Source organism: Pelmatolapia mariae, linkage group LG18, assembly GCF_036321145.2.
Source record: "Pelmatolapia mariae isolate MD_Pm_ZW linkage group LG18, Pm_UMD_F_2, whole genome shotgun sequence".
Lineage (NCBI taxonomy): Eukaryota > Metazoa > Chordata > Actinopteri > Cichliformes > Cichlidae > Pelmatolapia > Pelmatolapia mariae.
This window is the reverse complement of record NC_086243.1, coordinates 9,495,170-9,518,593: the sequence shown is the minus strand read 5'-3', so window position 1 is coordinate 9,518,593 and position 23,424 is coordinate 9,495,170. Positions and strand designations below refer to the sequence as shown.

The 23,424-nt window shown below is 41.1% G+C and overlaps 1 protein-coding gene across 3 annotated transcripts; it reads left to right on the top strand.

Annotated features, from left to right (window-relative positions):
- The first annotated feature begins 239 nt into the window (after nucleotides 1-239).
- LOC134617032 (SUN domain-containing ossification factor-like) lies at nucleotides 240-14,971 on the top strand. 3 transcript variants are annotated; one of them, XM_063462185.1, is made up of 24 exons: nucleotides 240-469; nucleotides 3,618-3,723; nucleotides 3,988-4,107; nucleotides 4,408-4,628; nucleotides 4,713-4,814; nucleotides 4,935-5,076; nucleotides 5,164-5,281; nucleotides 5,394-5,518; nucleotides 5,638-5,705; nucleotides 5,810-5,917; nucleotides 6,130-6,235; nucleotides 6,690-6,710; nucleotides 7,132-7,187; nucleotides 8,054-8,136; nucleotides 8,405-8,470; nucleotides 8,577-8,642; nucleotides 9,334-9,421; nucleotides 9,899-11,233; nucleotides 11,630-11,717; nucleotides 12,980-13,084; nucleotides 13,358-13,515; nucleotides 13,731-13,822; nucleotides 13,926-13,981; nucleotides 14,276-14,971. In XM_063462185.1, exons 1-24 carry the CDS (start codon nucleotides 411-413, stop codon nucleotides 14,726-14,728), a joined length of 3,942 nt encoding a protein of 1,313 aa, XP_063318255.1. In that variant the 5' UTR covers nucleotides 240-410; the 3' UTR covers nucleotides 14,729-14,971. The 3 variants fall into 3 exon arrangements, with proteins under 3 accessions (XP_063318255.1, XP_063318254.1, XP_063318256.1); XM_063462184.1 differs by having other exon boundaries at nucleotides 13,728-13,822; XM_063462186.1 differs by lacking the exon at nucleotides 6,690-6,710 and having other exon boundaries at nucleotides 13,728-13,822.
- Nucleotides 14,972-23,424: the final 8,453 nt, after the last annotated feature.

Genomic DNA, 23,424 nt, shown 5'->3' with positions numbered 1-23,424 from the left:
ATAACACTGCGGGGTTGTTTTGATTATCGCAAATGATAACGCTTGAAAGGCAAAATCCCACTCCCTTGACAAATTTAAAATACTTTACTTCAAGGAGCTCAATACAATCGGGCGACCGGGCGCTACAAAACGAACGCTCCCAACATACGCTCAGTTTGAACTGCGCCATGGCGTCGCTGCGTTTTCATTGGACAGTTTCGCGGTGACCCGGTAGCAAGTTATGTGTGTATGTGTGTGGGGGGGGTTACAGCAGTTAGCATCACACTTCACCAGTGAAACTGCCAACGTCAGCTTTGTTAACAGGAAACAGCGGATCGGTTTATGTTATACACCGTTGTGAAAGACAGCGTAGCAAAAGGATACAACGTTTCTGTGAGCGCGGAGAGGATGTCTGTCCCGGCAGGAGAGGGATGAAGATGACACCACTGTTGTGGCGACTTGTGTCAGTGTGGCTAGCTGTTGTCTATTGGTGAGTTAGTTTAATTAGTCCCGTTTGAAAACAGTACTGTTGTTTCGCTGAAAAACACAAAATATTCAAACTAAGAAACAGCCCGAGTAAAGATTACCCCAAGGTTAACCTTTACATCGCTTTGTCTGGCTAGCTTGCGTAAACATTGTGGTGTGATGTGGCACCTGGCTGACTTCTGACTTGTTCGCAGACGAGTTAGCTTGAGTAGCTGACTACTAACCAGCTAACTTTAAAGCGGGCTTGGGAACAACTTCGCTTTAAACGAAGTTGTTCACGTCATGAAAATGTTACGGTCTGGAACCCAGAATATGATTTGAATTTTACCAGCCGCTTTAAGTTTGGCACCTGTGCGAAGTCTGTCTGAGCTCTAGCTTAACTGTTACCTTTCTAGAAGACACTGACCAAGACAGCCTGGTTTACATACACACACGCTAATCTGCTCCGTGTACATCAGTGACAACCCATGCCGTGACGGATCAGACGTTACACAGGTTTGGTTCATCAGCTGCTGACAGGATTATGGGCCTTGCACGTCAGTCATGTCTGTCCTGTGGAAAGCCTGAGTTTGCTGGGGCTCTGTAAATCTGACACAGAACATTGAGGCCAACATAGAGACAGGGATTAGGATGAGTGGGGGTTCTAGTCTTGATTTAATAGGATGGCAACAAACCATCAAACAAACTGCCTGCTGTGCTTCAGACAGAAGGGGAGGGAGGGACATGATGCAATACTTTATTAGGATCTATAATGGTGATGTTGGCATGGCCTACTTTCAACAGCATCAGTTTAGCTCTCATTTTAGGCAGAAGCTTTAAGTGATGCAGGCTTTTGCCTTTTAATGTTTATCAGCTTTGTACCCCATGAAAAAGCAGTGGAATTTAATGAAGTTGTTGATGCCAGTAGAGTATCACAGCAGGAAGAGTACAAAACTCCTTTTACCGTGTTAGAGAAACACTGATGTCATGGTATGATGTTTAACATGAGACCCATACATCTGATATACCATGATTCAGTAGCTTTTTCTCCATATGTACATTTAGGGAGTGTAGCCGGCTGGTCGCAGCAGATGGCTGCCCCTCCCTGAGCCTGGTTCTGCCAGAGGTTTCTTCCTGTTAAAAGGGAGTTTTTCTTATCCGCTGTCTACAAGTGGTTGCACATAGGGGATCGTCTGATTGTTGGGGGTTTCTCTCTATTATTGAAGGTCTTTACTCTAAGTATAAAGCACCTTTAGGTGACCGCTTTTGTGATTTGGTGCTATATAAATAAAACTGTATATAACTAACTTTAATTACCGTATATTTAAAAAACTGGTTCAGCATTTGTTTTAAAAAAAAAAAGTGCGTGATTTAATTTTTCTACCACGAATTTATTTCATTGAAGTCATAAACCACCATGCAGGTGAAACCATACTATGTGTCATTTCTTCCTATCAGAGTCACATGTCAGACATGTTTCCCAAGGACAGTCTGACAAGAGTGAGCACATATACATGATCTTTGCACTTGTGGTAGACGTGTTTCGTCTGTTTCATCTGCTGCAGCGGTCAGCAGTTCACTTCCACATATTAAGGCTGCTCTTTAGAAGTCTTTTTTTCATGGTGTTGCATTGGCACTACTATCACTTAAAAACTTAATCCTGTGTTTTGCAAATCCTGCATTTATACGACCCATTTCATTTCTCAAAGATAATAATAACATACAGTATACTGTGTAATACAAACGTTTAATGCATTTGCGGTGAGACTGAGCATATCTTAGCTTTTTGAATGTGATGGTGAGTGTTTTAACCCTTTGTAATTGGGTAATGAATTATTTAGCTGGCTGTGGCTCAGCACCACTGTTGCTCCTTTGGCATCACACTGTGGTAGATGACTTTCAATTAGAAAACAAATGCTCTGTTGTTCATGGGTGTTTTTGACTAGTCGAGCCTCACGTCAGATCAACACAAAAGCGATGCCAGCCAGGCAGCCGGCCAAGTAAAGTACCTGACCTGGAATCCAGAATAAAATCCATGTAATGACCTGGGTTGTTGCCAAGTGACTGTTAGAGCGTGGCCTTTGAGGACACCAGTTTGACATTTTTGCAGTTATTTTAAGGCTTGTTACTGCTGTTTATTGTTGTTTTTCTGCCAAGAGTGGGGGCAGTCACTGTGACCCTGACCTTCTTCTTTTTGGGATTGTGTCACCCAACGGACTTGTAGGGTTCAAAATAAAGGCATATTTTAATATATGGGTGTATCCAAAATTCCAGCACCTGGAGACAAATGATTTTTGAACTGCAGAGACGTGAGTACCCTAATTGATTCTTGCAGAATTCCACAGTCCTCTTGCCAGTTACATCTGTTTCGAATGACATTTTAGACAAAGGAAATTGCAAGCTCTACGTGCTTTTTATAGCTTTCACCTGCTTTGTGGGCATCAGTGAGCGTCATCTGTGTTAGCTGCGTGGAGGCCAGCTTTGGAAATGTCATCAGCTGACAGTCCTACTAGGAGCATTTGGCCTTTTACAAGCCCTTATTAGTTAATTACATAAGGTTTTGACTCCTCTTCACTTGATAAGTGAAAAGGAGTCAAAACATTTGCAAATGCCACAATTAGGTTTTGTTCCAGTTTTTTAAGTTGATGAAAAAAAATGTACATAAACATTTAAAGACATGTTTTTGGTTTTTTTTTTAAATTTGGTTGTTATTCAGAAATATGCACAGTCATCTGAAGTAATCATCATTCCTCAAATACTTTCATCCTTCATCCCACAATTAAAACAATATTAGGATATGAATAACACATGAAAAGCAGGTCTCACAGACAGGTTGAGTAATGTGCAGTGTGCTTGAGGTGTGTCTTTTGGCTCTGAAAACATTCCCTGGCTCTGCATACAGATAAGATAAACGGATTCCTTGGGGTACGGCCACGTGAATGCTCGGTGCGTCACACTGTGACACTGGGCTGCAGGTTTCTCCGTTCATGACTCACTGCCCTGAAATAAAAGTGTTGTTTTTATTCGCTTTTTGCAAGAGTTTTAAAAGTTCCTCACATTCTCAGAATCCGAGCTCTTTGTTTTCCACAAAATGAAGTGACCCTGCTTTTCAAAACCGACTCAGTGGTATTGTGGCACTGACTGTCTTTCACTTTGTCCCTTCGCTACCACAGTTGCTATGTTGGTTGCGCAGAGCTGCAAGGAGAGGCCCAGAGCCCCGTGTCCCCAAAGGAGGTCAGCTCGGAAGAAGAGCCTCAGGAACACTTCCATCATCACGAGGTAGCGTTGTGCAATACTGTACCAGAACTTACCTCATGGCTCAGAGCTTGTACAGGTCGATGTGATGAATAGCTTTTGTGACCATACACTTCACTATGCACTCCTTTGTTTGTTTAACAGCTCTGGAAACGCCTTGCTGTGCTAGATTTGTAGCAGATTAACGACAACATTATCTGAATATTTGAACTGAGCAAAGTTTTTTAGCAGCTCACTCAAATTTGGGGGTGTAATAATATCAGTGAAATGTTATTGTGTTGTGACTAGGTCGAGGAAAGCTTGGTCGTACCTGCCCCGCCTTTCCCTGAAAATGAGCCACCAACAGAAGACGCTCGTGTCAAAGAGGAGCAGATGCCACAAGAAGTGGGCCAAAAAGAATACGATATGGTATAGTATGACTGCGGCTTTCATTTATATTTAATATTGCAATCACTGTCTGCTATTATACTTGCATGCTGCATGTGAGAATGTCAAAAACATGTTTTAGCTAAGACTTCAAAAGGCTTTTACATCTTGTTTCCATCAGAGCAGCATAAAACTTTTACCGCAAGAGAAGCAATCAAGGTCACGAATGTTCAGGGATATTCAGAGCTTTAAGTGTTTCACTGATCAGTCCAGCTCTGGTAAATGGGCCAAACATTACCATTGCACTCTTCAGCGCAAATATCTCTTGTCTTTATCCATCAGGCCTTTGAAGCAGACTCGTCTGCTGCTGAGGTAGAGCTGGAGGCAGACAAAGGAATATCACAACCTGAGCACAGCTCTGAAAGTCAGCATATAGAAATCTCTGTCACTCAAGATCAGGAGCATGCCTCCCCGCCGCCTTCCCCCGACTCTGTCGCTGCATTTGCTGCCGAAACTAACGACAGCCCCAGCAAAGTTAATCTTCAAGACAGCATCCCCAAGGGGCAAGTTACTGTTGTCAAATCTCACTGTAGATGTTTGTTTCATTTAATGTTCCTGCTAAAATGTTTTTTTCCCTTTAATTTCAGTGTCCTGGACAATGCCTTAGATGTAGCTGCTTCTGAGGTCAATGATTCTGACCTGCCTCCTGCTGAATGTGAAGAAGAGAACAATCCATATGACAGTGACAGGTAGGTACAGTTAACATTTCACCCTTTGAAAGATTTTAAAAACAGAGAAAACAAAAACCTCTGGATGTAGTTAAATAAATAAATTCATTCTCGACTCTCTTTAAACGATCGCAACGACAGCAGCCCTCCAGTTGTTCTGGAGAACACTTCCAATGCTCACACTGCAGGTACTAAAGTTCACACTGATGTTCCTCTGAGCTCTCCTGCTGGTCACGGTACGCAGCACCTGGAAGCCAACGTCTCGCACACACTCAAGGAGACGGTAAGGAGCGTGGATTCAGTGTGAACTATTTTTCCTTTCACGCCAGAGGAGCTGTCCCAGCTCTCATTTTCTCATTATCTGTGACAGGACATGAGCTCCCCTGGCACCACAGACACAGATTCAAGTGTGAGCACCAAAGACCCCGAGGACATCCCCACTTTTGATGAGTGGAAACGCAAGATGATGGAGGTGGAGAAAGAAAAAAGTACGATCTGAATATGAGTTTTGAAATTGCAGCCATTTCTGCACTAGAATAAACTGCAAAAGTGTCAAAAATATATATCTCTATATATTCCCCCCATTTTTTCTCACCATAGCTCAGTCTACTCACACCTCCAACAACGTGGGTTCTCATACAGTGAAGAAGGTCCAGAAGAACTTTAATAACTACGCCTCAGTGGAGTGTGGGGCCAAGATACTTGGCGCTAACCCAGAGGCTAAGGTATAAAATGATGCTTATGTTTTCCATTCACCATGAAATCATAAAATCTGGCTGTCCTGCTGGATGTTGACACAGTGACAAATTCAACTCATACTTCTTTGTTACTTTGTTCAATGCAGAGCACTTCAGCCATATTGAAGGAGAATATGGATTTATACATGCTAAACCCCTGCAGTAATAAAATCTGGTATGTTGCATCCCTTTCCTTCTATCCACAAATGAGTCAATTCTCTTTTTCTCTCCTCTTAAACCCAATTTTCTATTTTTTTCCACCCTCTCTCTGATGCTCAGGTTCATTATTGAGCTCTGTGAGCCCATCCAGGTGAAGCAGTTGGACATCGCCAACTTTGAACTCTTCTCGTCTACACCTAAAGACTTTCTTGTGTCCATTAGTGATAGGTATGCCCAGTGGCTATGCTGTCAGATCTGTCATGTCATCTTTTTAATATCTTCTAAAAGAAGATTACATTTTCAGTATTTTTTTTATTTTTATTTTTGTTTTGTTTTTTTATTGTCATCTTTTTTGTTTCTTGCTGTAATTTCCAGTGACACCACGCTGCAGCTTCAGTCATCGACTAATCTGACTGTGTTGTATGAATCTACTTTTGCAGGTACCCAACAAATAAATGGCTAAAGCTGGGAACCTTTCACGCCAGGGATGAACGTACAGTTCAGAGCTTCCCACTGGATGAGCATCTTTATGCAAAATATGTAAAGGTGAGCACTATATTCTTTTTTTTGTTTTGTTTTGTTTGTTTGCTTGTTTTAATTATTTTCCCTTATTCTCTGCTGAATCTGTGCAACAAATTGCCGTAATCTTTCAGTGTAATTACATTACGAACAGGATATTTTCTGAATATGTCGAGGTAAACTGCTTATTCAGTTGTTTCGATCTGCAGCTGACTATTACCTGACTGTACTGTAGGAGTGTTTTTTTTCCTTTGTCCCTGGTGTTGCTGATATTTTTTGTTTTTTAAATTCTTGATAGATTTGTCAGCTTCGTGCCTTAAATGCATGTAATGTTGCTTTGCCATTTTGAAAAGTGTTAGAGACGGTGTTACCATTTGCCTGAGTGACTTGGGTGAAACCAGCATACTCTCTCTAGTCTTGTTTTTAATGCATGCTGACATCTCTTTTAATATTTCTCTTTTTCCCTTTTCTCTTGCTTCAGATGTTCACCAAGTACATAAAGGTTAGCTTGTCCTTCTTGTAGTGCTCTGTCGTTGGGTGAACTGAATAGTAAACGTGGAGGGGAGTGTGTTTTGTGTCTAACTGCTGTGATCAGAATGAAACAGAATCAGCTCTAACTTGCTATGCTGCCTGCAAACCATTGTAACGTCCAGTGGCTGCTTTTTCAATGTGTTTATTTCAGACATTGTGAACATTTGATAATCCTCGGAATAATACCCATTATTATGTTTCTCAAATTTCTTTGACTTCCTGGTTACACAGTCTGTCAGCCCATCATTTTTTTTTCATTACACTAACTGACTTTATAACAAAATCAATGCTTTGCTGTTGTTAATAACTCTGCTGATGATTTTATAAATCTGCAACACAAGATATGAAATAATCTGAATGAGTTTTGCATTTTTTAAATTTTGTTGTTGTAGGTAGAGCTGGTCTCTCACTTTGGCTCTGAACATTTCTGTCCACTTAGTCTCATAAGGTACGTGATACTGCTCCTAACGCATAGCATGCAGTGTGAAACATTCTCAGCTTTTACTTTTCAAATCTATTTAAATAAGTCACAATCTGTATATTGCACAAGAAGCACGAAACCATAACACACCATAAGCTAAGATAGCGTCTGATTTCTTTTGGTACTACATCAAGGTTTTGGTTAGAAAAAGTGGAACTAACCTGTTGGCAGTTGTTTCCTGCTTCTGCAGAGTTTAAAGATACATTTAAATCACAGTTTCAGAAACTGCTGACTAATAGTTTTTGAGGAAGTGAAAACTATTTGGTGACTTGGAGCAAACAAGAATTGGTTGCACAAGTTTGATTATATAAGTGTGGATACAGGCTCAAATATGTACACATCCCCCCATTAGTCTTTGTTAAATGTTCGTTATCAAGTTGCACCTCGACTAGATGATTTTGGTAATCATCAACAAGCTTCTGGCATAACTCTGGCTTGATTTGACTACTTTTCTTGGTAGAGTTCATTTAAAATAGTTGGTTTCCTGGCATGGACCTAGCTTTAAAGCATAGTCCACATATTTTCTACAGGGTTGGGGCCTAATGTTTATGCATTTATCCATTCGTAGACCTGGTTTGATGTATGTTTGAGATTATTTTTTCAGTTGTGTCCAAGTTGTAACTGTTTAGCTGTTGATTTGAAGTGAAGCTGAAGAATTTGGAATTAGTCTTCCTCCTTCATTATTTCATTAACTATGAGCAGTGAGGTTTCCTGGGTTGTTTCTGAACATTTTCCTCTTATTTGAGTGTGACAGTTTGAAACTTCTGACCACAACTGTAAATTACTTTCAGTGTGACTGTGGTTATAGATTTGGATCCTTATTTTTATGACAGGGTGTTTGGTACAAGCATGGTGGAGGAATATGAGGAGATAGCTGATCCCTCAGAAAGGCCAGATGATCAGGACGACGACTTGGGTAAGAACTGAGGATGTTGTGGCTAAAATTACTGTTAACTGTTGTTAAAAGAAAAAAAAAATAGACTCTGTAAACTTGGTGTAAGTGCAGCTGTCAGTACAGTTTGAGAATAATAAATTAGTATTGAAATCATCCCTTTTGAATTTTTTTAAAGTTTTGTTTTGTGTAAAAATAAGCTAATGTCATAGTAGTTTGCTTTACATTTATATTGGTTGGTGATTTTAATTTCTTACATATATATGAAAGCGTTTAATAACACTCCCTACAGATTATCCCTCTGGATCGGCACCTGGTGAGGCGAAATTACCCAAGAATCTAATTGGATCAGCAAAAGGCAAGTCTGATTTTAAACTCCTACAGCATGAAGATGAGTACATTTGTTCTCAAGCTCAGATTGTGTGTGTGTGAACTTGTGACTGATGTTATCATTTGCTCTTCAGATGCTATTTTAAACATGGTAAACAATATTGCTGTCAACGTTCTTGGAGGAGGCACAGAGATGAATGGTACGGACAACACGCTATATATGCATGCTAACACACTACTGTTTTCTTATTTTACTTTGTCTAGAGAAAACATAATAAAAGTTATCCAAATTTCCCAAAAAGTTAGGGACCGGTGTAAATGTAAAATTAAAACAATCTGTGGGTTTAAGCTGAAACCCTACCATGCAAATATAAAAAAAAAGATGCTAAGCCTTTGGAGATTTGTAAGTCATTTAACCTGCAATCCAACCTGATTCCTTGATGTTAGGGGATGTGTTAGTGTACACGACATAACGAGAGGCCTTGATTAACTCAACCAGACAAAACCAAACCAGTTAAAATCTCATATTAATCAACAAGGAAAAAAATATTTGGATTCTAAAACTACAAAAACTGGTCTCATAGTCACAGCTTGTCTAAAATGTGTTACTGATAGAAAATAAAAAGTACATTCATCAACTGTAAAACAAATATATAACATTTAAGAGAAAGATATTTGAATTTCAGCATTTTATGCTGCACGTTGTTCTAGTTTTATATAAATACAGGTTTTAAATCATTTCTGTTTTTAATTTCTGTTTCATACACTTTTCTGACACTTTTTTTTCTTTAATCAAAAATGTTGAAGTTGACTAAACTGTACTTTTTAAACTATTGTTAATGTAAATTTTTCTGATTTTTTTTTTTTTTTTTTTTTTTTTTTTTTTCCCAGGCAGCCTTTCATCCCAAGAAGTGAACATAACTGAGCCATCGGAGCCCCTTGAATCCACCACTGAAACTACTATTACTACTACTTCAGTGTGAGTACCTGTCAGATGTACCACAGGTTCACTATTTTACTCCCACTGATTACCTGTGTTATCTGTAGTGTTTTTCATTTTTTAATAGTTAGTAGATTTTGCACGTCCCTCTGAGCCTCTTCACAGAAATGCAATAGCACTCCCTATAACCTATGGCGTGATTTTCAATGTGTAAAAGTGAGAGATCATTTTAAACCACAGGCAAACTTTCAACAAATGCTGGTATTGTTTTCAGAGTTGGAAAAGCATTTTAGAAATTTCAGCAAACCAAATTGTATTTTTATTATCAGAATGGAAAAGTGATGAATAATGCCACAGGTCATGGAGCACTGCTGTGTTTCACTAAAATAAACAATGGATAAGCTGCGGTTTTAATTTCTGTACGTATGTAGACGACACTGGTTAAGACTAGAAGTCTTTTACAGTTTTTGCACTTCTCTGCATTTAATATTTACGACATTGTCCTCGTTTCTCTAGTCCAGACTCTGAAGAGGTGCAGATTTCACAAGACACTGATATCCCTGAAACTGTGGAAAACTCTGCCCTAGAGACATCAACCACATCTGAAAGTGTCAAACAAGAGCTCCCACCCGTGGAGGAAAAAATAGTTCTTCCTTTAGAGAAGGATGAGGAAGAACCTATCAGCTCTACAATCATTCTTCTGGACAAGGAGGATGACTTGGAAGAAGAGAAAAAGGATCATCACGAGAGACAACAGGAAAGCTTAAAGTACTGCCCCCCAGTTCCTTCACTTTCTTCTCCATGCTCCTGTGCAGCTTCTCTTCTGGAGTATTTCCAGCAGCAGTGTTCTGCCTCACTATCCAAACACAGGGAATGCCAAACAGTGGAAAGACAGCAAATAATTCCTTCTACCCAAACACCATCTTGGCACCCGCCTACTCACTCATCTGCCCATCCTGAACCTCAGCAGCTCCCGAGTGAGCTGCATCAGCTCCAAGACAAAGAACAAGCTTCTGAGCAGGAGCCAGAGAGTGAAGCTGTAGAATCAGAGGTATCACAGCCTCCTGGGAACACAGAAGAATCTGTATCTGGATCTCCTCTGCTGGAGCCCAGTCAAACCATGAAGCTCCCCAAACCCAGCGATGCTGATTCATCTGCAGCCAAACCTACCCATATTGTGGAAACACCACAGCTGTCCACCTTGGAACCAGCAAAGGAGCCAGGGCCAGAGAACAGCCAGGATGTGCTGGAGGAAGAAGAGCACATCGAGCCTTCGGCTTCTCTCAGTAGCTCTGTCCCTGTAAAACCAAGCACCAGTGCCACAGCAGACGACATATCGGTGACACCCCCAGAGGAGAAGCTGGAGATTGATGTCACTCAAGTAGAAACAAATGTCCTCATTCAAACCCAAGACAAAACAGATCAATCTCCAGTCCCTGCACCCACAGGCTCCCCTCATTTAGAGCAGCAGCCTGACTCAGCTGTTGTACCCGAAAGCAGCATTGCTTCTTCTGAAGTATCCCCCCCTGCTCCAGAACCTGCTACAGAACCTGAGCCTTCTGGCGGTCACGTAGCCATCGCAGATGCTAAAATGGAGGATTTTGCAGACGACATCTCAACATCTTCAAGTGGCAACGGTCAGCTGCTTCGCCCATCCTCCCCAACCCCTTCTTCACCCACCTCCCTCTCGGACATCTATGCAGAGCCCCCTAATGGCACAGAGCAGAACGGGAACCCGGTGCACAGCTCGAGCCAGAAAGAGTCGGTCTTCATGAGACTCAACAACCGCATTAAGGCCCTGGAGATGAACATGTCACTGAGCGGACGCTACCTGGAGCAGCTTAGCCAGAGGTGAGGATGGTGGAAGGACATGAGGAGTGAGGAAAACAAAAATACAAAGGTTGTTTTTGTTAATGAGCTGAGGTTACAGTGATCCTTTTTATATATATATATATATATATGTATATATATATATATATGTATATATATATATATGTATATATATATATATGTATATATATATATATGTATATATATATATGTATATATATATATGTATGTATATATATATATATATATATATATATATATGTATATATATATGTATATATATATGTATATATATATGTATATATATGTATATATATGTATATATATGTATATATATATATATATATATATGTATATATATATATATATATATATATAATTTTTTTTTTTTTTTTTTTTTTTTTTAAATTTCTTAAGGTATCGAAAGCAGATGGAAGAGATGCAAAAGGCTTTCAACAAAACCATCATTAAACTGCAGAACACTTCCAGAATTGCAGAGGAGCAGGTAAATAATAACACACAGTTTTCATGCAGAGATGCCGTAAATGCTTTTTGTCTGACTTTGAGATGGCTGCTTCTTTCCAAAATCTTTTCTTGCTGTTCGTTTTGACTGTAGAACAGCCACATGATGTAGCACAGGGCTGGGCAACTCCAGTCCTCGAGGGCCGGTGTCCTGCAGGTTTTAAATGTGTCCTTGATCCAACACAGCTGAGTCAAATGGCTAAATGACCTCCTCAACATGTCTTGTAATTCTCCAGAGTCCTGGTAATGAATAAATCAGTTGATTGAGGTGTGTTGACCCAGGGTGATATCTAAAACCTGCAGGACACCGGCCCTCGAGGCCTGGAGTTGCCCACCCCTGATGTAGCAGCTGCCTCCAAGGTTCAGATGTGTTTTTCCTCAAAGCTCTTTGGGATCCAAATTGCGCTAATCAATATTTTCTATTAGCGATGGCTCAAACACCTACCCTTAACTGGCTTTGCAATTCCTCGCAACTCAACGTGGAATTTAGCTCATTGTTTTGTTTTTATGGCCCATTAACGCACCGTTTACTCTAAGTTAGAAAGAGGGCGAATAGACCTATTGGAGAGTTGTCAGGTGGGCAGGAGCACAACTGCACATGAATGCTAATGTTGCTCCATATTTTTGTGGTGCAGTCAGTAAAATAGTCACAATGTTTCAGTTTCATGTAGCTCATTGTTTTAGCTTATGACCACAGTAGATTTTTTTTTGGTCCACTACAGAGGACATAATTAATAGACTGGGTATCAGGAGCATACAAAGATATCAGATTTGACCATAGTTTAAACGCACTGAAAAAAAGAGAGTAGCAAAAATAATTTCAAGTTAGTCCCATTTTGCACTTTTGTTTCAAGTGTTGCAATGATAGACACTGCTCTACCACCTGAGCCACAGGTGGTAGAGCAGATCAGCTACTGATAGGAAGGTTGGTGGTTCGATCCTTGGCTTCCCCAGTCTACATGCCAAATATCCTTGGGCAAGACACTAACCCCAAGTTGCCCTCCGATGAAAAGTCAACATCACAAAATTCTGTTTGGAAGAGGAATTTCAAAGGGAAATGCCTCTGTGTTTGTTTGCTCAAACGTGCATCCATGACAAACTCAAAAGGTCATGCACTATCTCCAAGTGAACAAAACAAACACTTATTATACCCCAAAATACTTACTCATCATACTTTTGCATATCATTTCAGTGACGTGAACCTGTGCGGTTGGTTGCTAATGTGTTGCCTTTTTACGCCCATAGGACCAACGTCAGACTGAATCCATCCAGTTTCTGCAGGGCCAACTGGAGAATGTGACTCAGCTGGTTCTCAACTTGTCTGTCAGAGTCAGCCAACTGCAGAATGAGGTGTGTGCAACACTCCGGGCACAAAGCTGTCATCTGCAGTCCTGTTTTTTTTCCTGCCTTTTCCCAAATGGAGTAAATTGAGTCTTTTTACTAAGTCATTAGGGTGCGCTGGTGCTCTTGCTCATTAGGTGCTTTTGCATGAGGAGAAGCTGCTAATATTTAACCAACTTTATAAATACACCTCACAGTGTATTTATAATACTTTTTGTCAGAGTACTTTCTGTCCTCATCAACATATCACATGTTACTTAAAATCAGTTTCCTGCGTTCCAGGTATCAGACAGGCAGAATTACCTGCTGCTGTCTCTCTTCTTGTGTCTGTCTCTCGGCCTTCTACTGTGTGCCAACCACTGTCGCCTCTCCACTGTACCTCCAACCACAGAACCAGAGCCACCCTCGCCTAAGAGCTACACCTACTGCTGTCCTGAAAGGTACAAACACAATTTCTGCCACCTGAAGCCATAAGTGGAAAGAGAGCACTTCAAATGGGCTCTTAGGAGTTAGGAGCTGTGAGGAGAGGTTGCAGTGCAATGAGTGATTTTTACTCATTAGGACAATTTGAGTTGTTCATCAAGATATGTTGATAAAGGTTGTGTGTGCTGTCTTTTCCACTAACCATTAATACACTGAATGTTATCCTTAGCAGACAGTTCTCCTGCTGTGATGAACTGGGTTTGAAGAGGAGTGCATCCTATCCACTCATAAACTCTGACTCATTCCAGTTAGCCACCACTGAAGGTAAAGTTGCACCACATAACATATATAAGTTTTAAGAATCTGCTTTTTATTTTGCTAAAAATCGCTAATCAGTTTGTAGAAATTAACCTTTTTTCTGTAACAGGCCCAGAAATGCTGCATGCAGAGGGAACAGAGAGTCTTTATCCAGCAAACAGAAAGGTGTGTAATGCTTTTAGTAGTGTGGTTTGTGGGGGAAGGGGGGGCTTGGTCAGCCCTCACAGGGAGATGCAATATTGAGTATTGCGCAGCATGGAAACCCCACCAGTGGGGAGTTTTTACTGAGTTCAGTAAGCTGTGAACCATTATAAATTTGCAACTAGTAAACTGAACGTTGGGGTTTAGCACAATGCACTGGTGTTGTATTGTCACAGTGTAATATCAGGAAGGTATTATGGGTATCATGATTAAAATGGGTCTCATGTTTCTGCCTTGTCCTCTTCTTTTCTTATACAGAGGAGACGTCGTAAGATGAAACCCCTAGAAAAGGTGGAGACTCTGAAACCCTCCTTACAGTCTTCTCCTGAGCTGATCAATGGAGTGTGCAACGGAGCGCCTGTCACCACAAACCCCGTCCCCCTTACAAAAAATTTACTTCAACCTACCTTTAGAGACTCACCGTCAGAGGGCAGCTCGGAGGGATCTTCTCATTCAGACGACCCCTCTTTCTGTGGCCTCACCACAGCCTGCTCTCGAATCTGTGACGGCCTCCCTCCACCCAAGAGCCGGGCAGAGAAACGGGCATGGCGACGCAGGCGTCCTAAGCCCAGCTGCACGGTGGTGGATTTTCTTCACGCTCCTCGGAAGGACAAAAGTGAACCGTTGCCCATTTCGACCATAGAAGACATCATAAGGAGGAAAACAGAACCAAGCACTAAGACATTTGTGGCGCTCTCAGGTCCCGTCTAACTCAAACAGTGACAAAAACTTCCCCCTCACCCACTGCTCAACTCTTTCTAAAAGAGGACATCCGTTTACTTTTGTGGTCAAAGGCAGCTTTAAGCTTCAACGCAAGACAATCTGTTCGCTGTTAAAGTTCATTTTATTTTCATCGTCACTGTTCAGTTCTTATCATTTGCATTTGTTTTACTTCAAATCAAAAAATGTCTTCCCAGCTTTCCATTAAAGCTTTTTCCTCTTTTGGTTGTGAATAGTGAAAATGATTATTGACCCAACAGGTCTCAAGATGTGAACATCTTATTTTTGTTGTTGTTGTTGAAGGAATTTCCACGTTTAAAACACAAATCCGAATATCATGTGACCAGGAATCAAGAACTGAAACAATTATTTGCTGTGGCTAATCTCTTTCAAAATAAAAGCATAGGAGTTGCTATGTTACTTCAGGTAACATTTGCCCCCCTCCCCCTCACCAAAAAAATGGGTTAAATAGCTTATTACTGGTAATGGGTTGGACTTCCCTTGTGCCTTCAGACCTGCCTTAGTGCTTCATGGTGTAGATTCAACATCAAAGAAACCTTTTTGGTCCATATTTACATCCAAGTTGTGTTTATGATTGAATCTCGCATTAGTGGTGAGTGGATTGAAATCTGTGGAGGCTGTTTGAGTGCAGTGAACTCATTTTTATGTTCACATGGTTTGAACTGTGTGTTATCCAGATGGAAGCAGCCATCAGAAGACGGACACACAGTTGACATAAAAGGATGGACATGTTAAGCAACAATACTGTGGTAGGTTATGGTGTTCTAAAAGACGAACAGTTGATACTAAGAGGCCCAAAGTCTGCCAATATAATACCCCCCACACCATTACACCACTAATCACCAGCCTTCGTGTTCATGCCGAGTTCTGAACCTGAACAGGCAACTTTTTTTTTCGCCCGGTGTGGCGATTTGCTGCTGTAGCCCATCTGTTGTGTGTTCAGAGATGCTATTCTTCGTACTTTGGTTGTAACAGGATGTTATTTGACTTGCTGTTTCCTTCCTATCAGGGTGCTCAAAGCATTCTCCTCTAACCTCTGTCATCAACAGGGTTTTGGGGTTTTTTTTGCCTACAGAGCTGCTGCTCACTGGATGTTCCCTCTTTTTTTCAGACTATGCTGTGTACACACTACAGACAGTTGTGTGGTAAAACCCCAGTTCATCAGCACTTTCTGAAACACTCAGACCAGCCAGTCACCAACAACCACGTTACAATCAAAGCCACTTATATCACCTTTTTCCCTCATGCTAATGCTCACTTTAACTTCAGCTGGTCCTCTTGACCATACCTACATGCACTGAGTCGCTGCCATGCGATTGGCTCATTACAGGTTTGTGTTAACGAGGAGTTGAACAGGTGTACCTAATGAAGTGGCCGGTGAGTGTATGACTTGTTTTTACCTTCAGTCTTTGGTGTGTTTTAGCTTTTAAATGTTAAATTCTCCCCTTTCAGTTTGCTGCATTGTTGAGTCATCTTGCAGAGCAGGAATCGTGCGCTACTTTGACACTCATGAATTTCATGACTAATAACACTCTTACTCTAGAATTAAGCTTACATTAAATTCCTGCTGCAAATGCCATTAAGAGAAAATTAAAATGATCAGCTGCGATGGATTTGAGCTCAGACCTCCCGAGCTGAAAGCCTCCACTTCACCGAAGCACTCGGAGCAGGTCAATGAGCCCCTGGCCTCGGGAGTGATGATCTGTTGTTGACCCTGCGCCCTGAGCCCCGAAGGAAAATAATGTTACCCCTGCAATCAGAATCACCCCAGAGCGATAACACTGAGTATCAGAAGGTTCTGCTGGCAGCATGTGATTGATGCCTAGTGTTAGTGTTTGCATAATGTTGTGCTTGCTTCTGTATCCAGTTCTTCAATGCCAGTTGTGGTTGACTGCATTAAGAAGAATGTTGTGTTGCATCAGACAGCGGCAGCTAATGGAGGTCAGCAAGATGGGTGACACTACCTCTAATAGGCCACAAAAACGCTTGTTTTACAGGGCTTGACTTGCATGTGATTGGCTTAAGATGTTTTCCTCTATTTTCTTTCGACGGTGATTAATTTTATGAGGTCTCACAGCTTTTTAAAAGGTGATTATGTACTCGAGATGAAGCTTATGGGGCTGCGAGAGATGCGCAGGTAGACATTATTAGTCATATAAATAAGCACAGTATTAAATCAGACTGTCACTCTTTTTTTTTTGAGCACAGCAGTTTTAATAGAAATACCAAAAATTTCACCCAGGTCTGCAAGTAATATAAAGCTGAACTGCAGTAACCTCCATTATGTAAGAAATGATTCACTACGTCCAGCAGGGGGCAGTCCAGCATTATCATAAACTTCTGCTGGGGGATTTTTTTTTCTCTTTGATCTACAATCACCATCCATGTGATGAGTCATCACTCAGGATAGAAGTAAATTAGCTCAAGGGCTAATAGGCTGCTGCTCTCCACAATACGAACTCATTTGCTTGTGCCTCTATAAAGCCAATGAAAGTGCCGTCCCTTTTATCGTGTTTGTGTTCCATTATTAAATGCACTCGTTAGACTCTCCAGTGAGAAATGCTCATCTAAACGTGCTCTCTGTTTTTGTCCTGCACAACTGAAGTGCTTTTTAGAAAAGAACAAACCCCACAGAGCATGGAGTGAAAATGTGCGTTTGAAGAAATCTTTTGATGTGAAACCACGAACCAAAACCACATTGTTATGGCTCCGGACAGTTTTTTTTAAGTAAAACAAACAAACAACAACAACAACAAAAAAAAAACAGGATTATTTACTATTCCTCACACTGTCTTTTGCTTACTGTGGTCACGCGTAGTCAAAGCCAACCACGTTGGACGTGAGAAATTAGGTTAAAACCTCTTTATTCATCTGACCTGGTTGGGTAGCGAGAGCCTTTCAGAGATAAGCGTGATGCTTATACCCCCCCTCTCCATTTTGTTAAACAGAATTCCTAGTTTTCTCTTTGCCCTGCCTCGTCCCAAAGATTATCTGCAAATGCAGGGCTGCAATCCTCTTTTCCCAGGCACTTTGCTTTCATCCGAGGTCTGTCATGGATGGGATATTCTCAGTCTGCTGTTGTATATGTAGGCTTTTATTTTGGTCTACAGGTGTCTGCTCTGTGCCTCTCCTGGCAGAATTTCTTTACACGCTATAAATACTAATAAATCCAAGAAGCTGTCTGGTCATGAGAGCTACCACATAACCCGTGAAACACTCCAAAGGTGGCGTTAGCAGTCTTATGTGCATTTGTACACATAGTTCTGTATAATCTTGAGCTCATTCGGGCATTTCTGTTGTGATCCTATTTCCTCAAGTCATTTTTAAGTAGCTCTAGATTTATAAAGCCTCAGCTCGAGGGTTACTGTTTTAGTCGTTCTTATAGACTGTATATGAAAGATGGGCATAGTCCCTCATCAGGTTGTCAAATCCCTCTGTTTTAGCATTTTGGCCATTTCAATGTTTTTTTTTTTTTTTTTTTTTAGCAAGCTTAGTTATAAAGGTGTCTGGGTATGGGTGTATCACACACACGTAAACACCTGCTAATTAAAACACAACTTCACAAACCAAAGCTGGAGCACGGACCTCTTTGACTGGTCAGTGGTGTAAGCAATCAAAGAACAAAGTCACTTTATTCATCAGATATTTCATGGAAAGTGTTCTAAAATGCATTCAAAACACAAACACTGTGCAAGCGCATGGCGTGCGATGGACTTTAATTCAGACCTTTTGAGCTAAAGTCTCCACTTCACTGAAGTACTTTGAGCAGGTTGATGAGCCCCTTCTCCCGGCCTCAGGAGATGATGTGAGGAGAGTAATGCTACCTTTGCAATCCCAGTGACACAGAATTTCCCTGGTGAAATAACAAAAGGATCAGCTAGCAGCCCGTGATTGCTGACTAGTGGTAAAGATGGATAATAAGAGGTCCAGTTGAGTGCATTGAGTCACAGTGTAATATAATTATACAGTCACACAATTAAAGAGGTGGGGAAATTGTAAAAAAAACAAAAACAAAAGACACCCCATGCAAATATGGGTCAAATTAGATATTTGACACCAAAGAGGTTTAAAGGTGGGTTCACTTGCTTCTGGAGACAGCCTCAAGTGGCCATTTGAGCCACTTCTCAGCTTAGGAGGTTGCCACCTGCTCATCATGTGTGACTTCTGAGCTATATTTTGTAGTTTGACTGTTGCCCTTTTTTAACCCAACTCGAAAAAAGATGGCTTTGCATCAACATTCTAGTTCAGTTTTTCTACATGATTTAAAAAAAAAAATGCTGCTGCAGTAAATGGAAGAAATCCATCACTATGGCTTTTTGAGCTAGAATGCCTAGACTGTCCCATAAATATAAAATATAAAGCTTTTGTTAATTTTTCACTGTGGCAAAACAGGAACTTTTCTGTCATTTAATTGTTTATCTATTCCTTAATTAACTTGCACTATATGAACGGCTGTGGGGGAGGGCTTTATCAGTATGAAACCTGTAAAACGTCCAAGTTTTGCCCTCCTTCATATTTTCCAAAGCCTTAAAACAAAGCTTTTGCTGGGCAAATTCTGGCCCCCAGGCCTTATGTTTGACACCCCTATTCTAAAGTATCTGGATATCTGGGCTGGACAAAATGCGTGCTAATCCAAGCCCTAAGTGCAGCATAAAGTATTGAGATCATAATCTAATCAGCTCTACCTGACTCCTACTTGCTGTACTCGATTAATATTGATCACACTGCAATATGAGCAGCCAGAGGGTAAATGCAGTATGATCACATTCTTAAACAATAATAACACCCAGTGAGTTAAAACTCTATTACTGTATGTTGTATTAGCAGAAAATAACAGCGAAGTGTAAATTTTTTGGATGATGTAAGACATCATCTAATTTCAGCCAACTGTGTGTGTGAAAGACTTATTTAAGTGCCTGTTCTCAGAGACCCTAAGTGCTCCCTTGTCCTTTAAAGGGCAAACACTCTAACCCTCTCTCTCCATCTTCCCATTACCTGATTTGCCTGTCTCCGTGTCGGGTTACATCTCAGTATTGACCGACTCACACTCCTAGCTTTATTTTCTTTCCCGCTGCTCCCACTCCTCCGCTCCCTCCGCCCCTGCTCTTTTGCTTTCACCATGTAATGCTTCTCATTCTCAGCGTGGGAGGGGGGGGGTCTGTTAGTGAGGAGTGGCGAGATCCCGTCAGAGTGAATGTATGCGATTGGAGGAGAGTAATCCTCTGTGTGCTTTGCTTTCTTAGATTTTTTTTTTTTGAGATGGAGGTTGGGGGTGGGGGGGTCTTTGATGTTCTGTGGATACCATTTGAGACTGAGGCATTAAATGCGGATTTACAATTTCTGCCATAGATACTCTCATCCCTTATTTCCTTTCTGGTCTTTAAGTTGCACATCTATTATTTAATGTATCCCTTCTTTTCGGTTGTGATGACAAAAATAAACACATTTATAGTTGTGATTTAAGGAGCAGTTATGCCTTCTTCGTGCTCGGACTATAATGGCATTCTGACATGACCGTTTAGCGGGGTGCTTAGCAAGAGGCCGATAAAACGTTTGGCAGATACTTGAAATCAATTCGGCCATGCCTTACTCTTAATAAGCCTACCGTCACAGACGTCCCATTACCATGTGCTTGTGATTAAGCCCGGTGTGTAGGGCGGGAGAAGCCCTTCAAAAAGCTGTAGCAGACGTGCCACGTTTGATAAGTCTTTGGTTGGAGATGCATGTATATGAGTAACAGTCTCCTCCAGGGGAGCTTCTGCCTAATGTTTCACGGACTTACTTCATCTGTGCCTTTCTGTCATCTGAGATTTGCTGCTGTCTGATGTGACACACTGAAGCATTAGGTGCTCCTTGAGATCGCCTGACACAGAGACTGGAGATTTTCTGAGGGGTAATAACGTATACGCTCTCGTATGCACATTCTGCGCTCATGTGGCAAGAGTGCAGACGTGGATATACAATACTGACTCAACGCTCACTGTGTTCTCACGCAAAGCCCACACGGGCGAGACACAGCTGAGACACACTTGCGCGGAGATGAGATGTGACATGTTGACTAAATACATGATTGGATGCACACCGTTCAGCCTGGAGTAACGAATGATCACGCGTGACGTGCACTTTCACAGAAACATCCAGCCTAACCTTTCCTCCGCTGATGAATGAGTCACAACCCGGACGCCAAAGGTGACCTTACATGGTGTGTGCCTCTCACTGTTGTCAGTGTCTATACTTTTGAAATCATATCTCATATGTCATAACTTGTGGTTTTATTCCATTTAGGAACTCACGAAGAGTCTGTTTGTATGGGTGACAACAGCTGCATACTGGAAATTTTGGTATCAATCCAATACCAAGTAAATACAGGGCCAGTATTGCTGATACCAATACAGACACTGATGCTGTTAACCTATAAAGACGGCTTGTGTAGGGCAGAGGAGTGTGTCATTATTTATGAGATGAATTAAAATGATGCAAAATCTGAACACAGTGTATTTACCTCACTGTGGAATTTATTTTCCAAAATAATTAGGTAGCACAACAAAACACACCTTTTAAATGCGTCTGTCGCTAAAGATGTTTAAATGTGCTATAGGCTTGAAATAAAATACGTGACAGTCAAAACAATTCAGTGAGCTGAGTCAATCCAAAATGTGACGTCAGCAGACTGCATGCTACCAATTGGCCAGTCAGTGGCATCACTCGATGAGTCATGAAAATGACTCCTTCACAAAAATCAAAACCGCTCATTTTTAACCCAGCAATGAGGGTAATGGCCCCACAAAAAACTACACCATGGTCCCCGAGTCTGAAAAAAGCCATACACCGATACACCGAGCAGAGGTGTATACCATCACCTCGACGTCCTCCATTGTTGTGTTGGGTTTGTGTCCCATGCAAATGATGTCACAGGACTTTGGGCCACATTGCTGTACCGACCCCATGAGGTGGCAGTCAGTTGAGAGTAGAGTTGAGGTGAGTTGAATCGATCCTATCGCACTAGTATATACCAACATTGGTATCAATATTTGGATTGATATGCCTACCTCTATGGTTTACCTCAACGAAATGATTTTGATAAAGGCAAGCATACAAGTTGAAGTGAACAGACATTACTGACACATTTTGACCAGTTGCCAGACAGTAGTGTTGATGTGTTACTTTATCATAATAAAGCAAATAGCTTTTGTCTTTTGATAGTCCAGGTAAGATGTTAAAATATAAACTTAATTAACCTCCTAAGACCTGAACTCTTCCACGACATGCATTTTTAATTTCTCTTTGATATTTGGGCTGATTGGGTCCTGATGAATGTAAAAACAAAGAATTACCAGATTTTTTTTATTTATTTATTTTTTTACCTAATTTTTGTTTCTAAGAAAAATGAGAGCCACATATGAGGATATTCGTTTAATATTTCAATAGAACAGTAGCAGTATAATGTCCTCGTAAGTGGATATCAGGCCCTTGTAGAGCATTTTGGTCTGAATAACCCAAAATGTGATGTCCACATATGTGGACGCCAGGTCCTAGGAGGTTAAATCTTAAAACTATGACGTCACTCTACTTAATTTGATGTGGCAGGAAAATGCACAGCATCCACAGATGTTCTTCTTACCTTTCAATCTTGGCCAGTGAGCCACTCCTGGAACACATGTCTGTGGAAATAATACTGCATATCTTTTTGGCCGCTCTCTTAGGGGTCACCAACAGTGGATAATCTGCCTCCATCTCACTCTGTCACAAGCATCCGCTTCTTGCCCTTCTCCCCCTCTTCTGTCTTTGGCCAACAGTAGCACAGTTTCCACCGACACCCTGCTGGTCAGCAGCACTGGTGGTGGTCATTGTTAACCCAGGCCCTGACCGATGTGATGTGAAAATCTTACCGAGTATCTGCATGTTTGATTTGGCAATGATTTTATGCCGGATGTCCTTCCTGACAGAAGTCTCCCATTTACCAAGCTTGGGACTGGCACTAGGAGTAGATTCGTTTATGGGGCCCTGTGGTTGGGTTAGAAATGATACTGTGTACTGTGTAATCCATGCTTTTATGGCTAATACTGTGTACTGCCCAAGTATTTTACTTTTATCCTTTAGCAGTACTATTCATTGAAACTTAAGCCTCATTTGAGGGTTCAAAGCCCAATTTATAGCACTGCATTGAGTCTCCGTGGTGTATTTGCATTCCTCTGCCATCATGACTAAATGTGCTCATGCTGGACTTGGAGCTAATAAATCTCAGAGAGCAGTTAGTTTTATTGAAAGACAGTGCAGGAAAGTGAGCAGACTTGACAACACGATCTGAGTCTATATGGACTGTCAGAGCTATGAAAATGAGGAAAAACAGAGTTTGTTTATATTGTCAGAATACTAGCCATTTTATCAGCATGCTAGGCAAAGTTAATTCACCTGGGTTATCTTCTAAAGAGGTATTATCTTTGTGGTTAATTAATATACTGTGTTTACCACCAAAAAGACATCACAGTTGTAGACATCTTAGTTTTGTGGGAAGATGGATATCAAGGGATGGTATAGGTCTACATGCTACATCTTAGCCTATGCTGTAGGTTTAAAACAGTTCTTTAAATCAAGCATTTGTCCAGCCTTTAGTTGGGTCACTCCTGAAACTTTACCAATGCTGTCTTTGGTATATGCTTACGGCA

Coding starts and splice junctions, on each gene's coding strand:
- LOC134617032 (XM_063462184.1), top strand. CDS start 411: ATGAAGATGACACCACTGTTGTGGCGACTTGTGTCAGTGTGGCTAGCT. Junction 5,077..5,163: donor CGCACACACTCAAGGAGACG/GTAAGGAGCGTG, acceptor TATCTGTGACAG/GACATGAGCTCCCCTGGCAC. Junction 7,188..8,053: donor TGTCCACTTAGTCTCATAAG/GTACGTGATACT, acceptor TTTTTATGACAG/GGTGTTTGGTACAAGCATGG.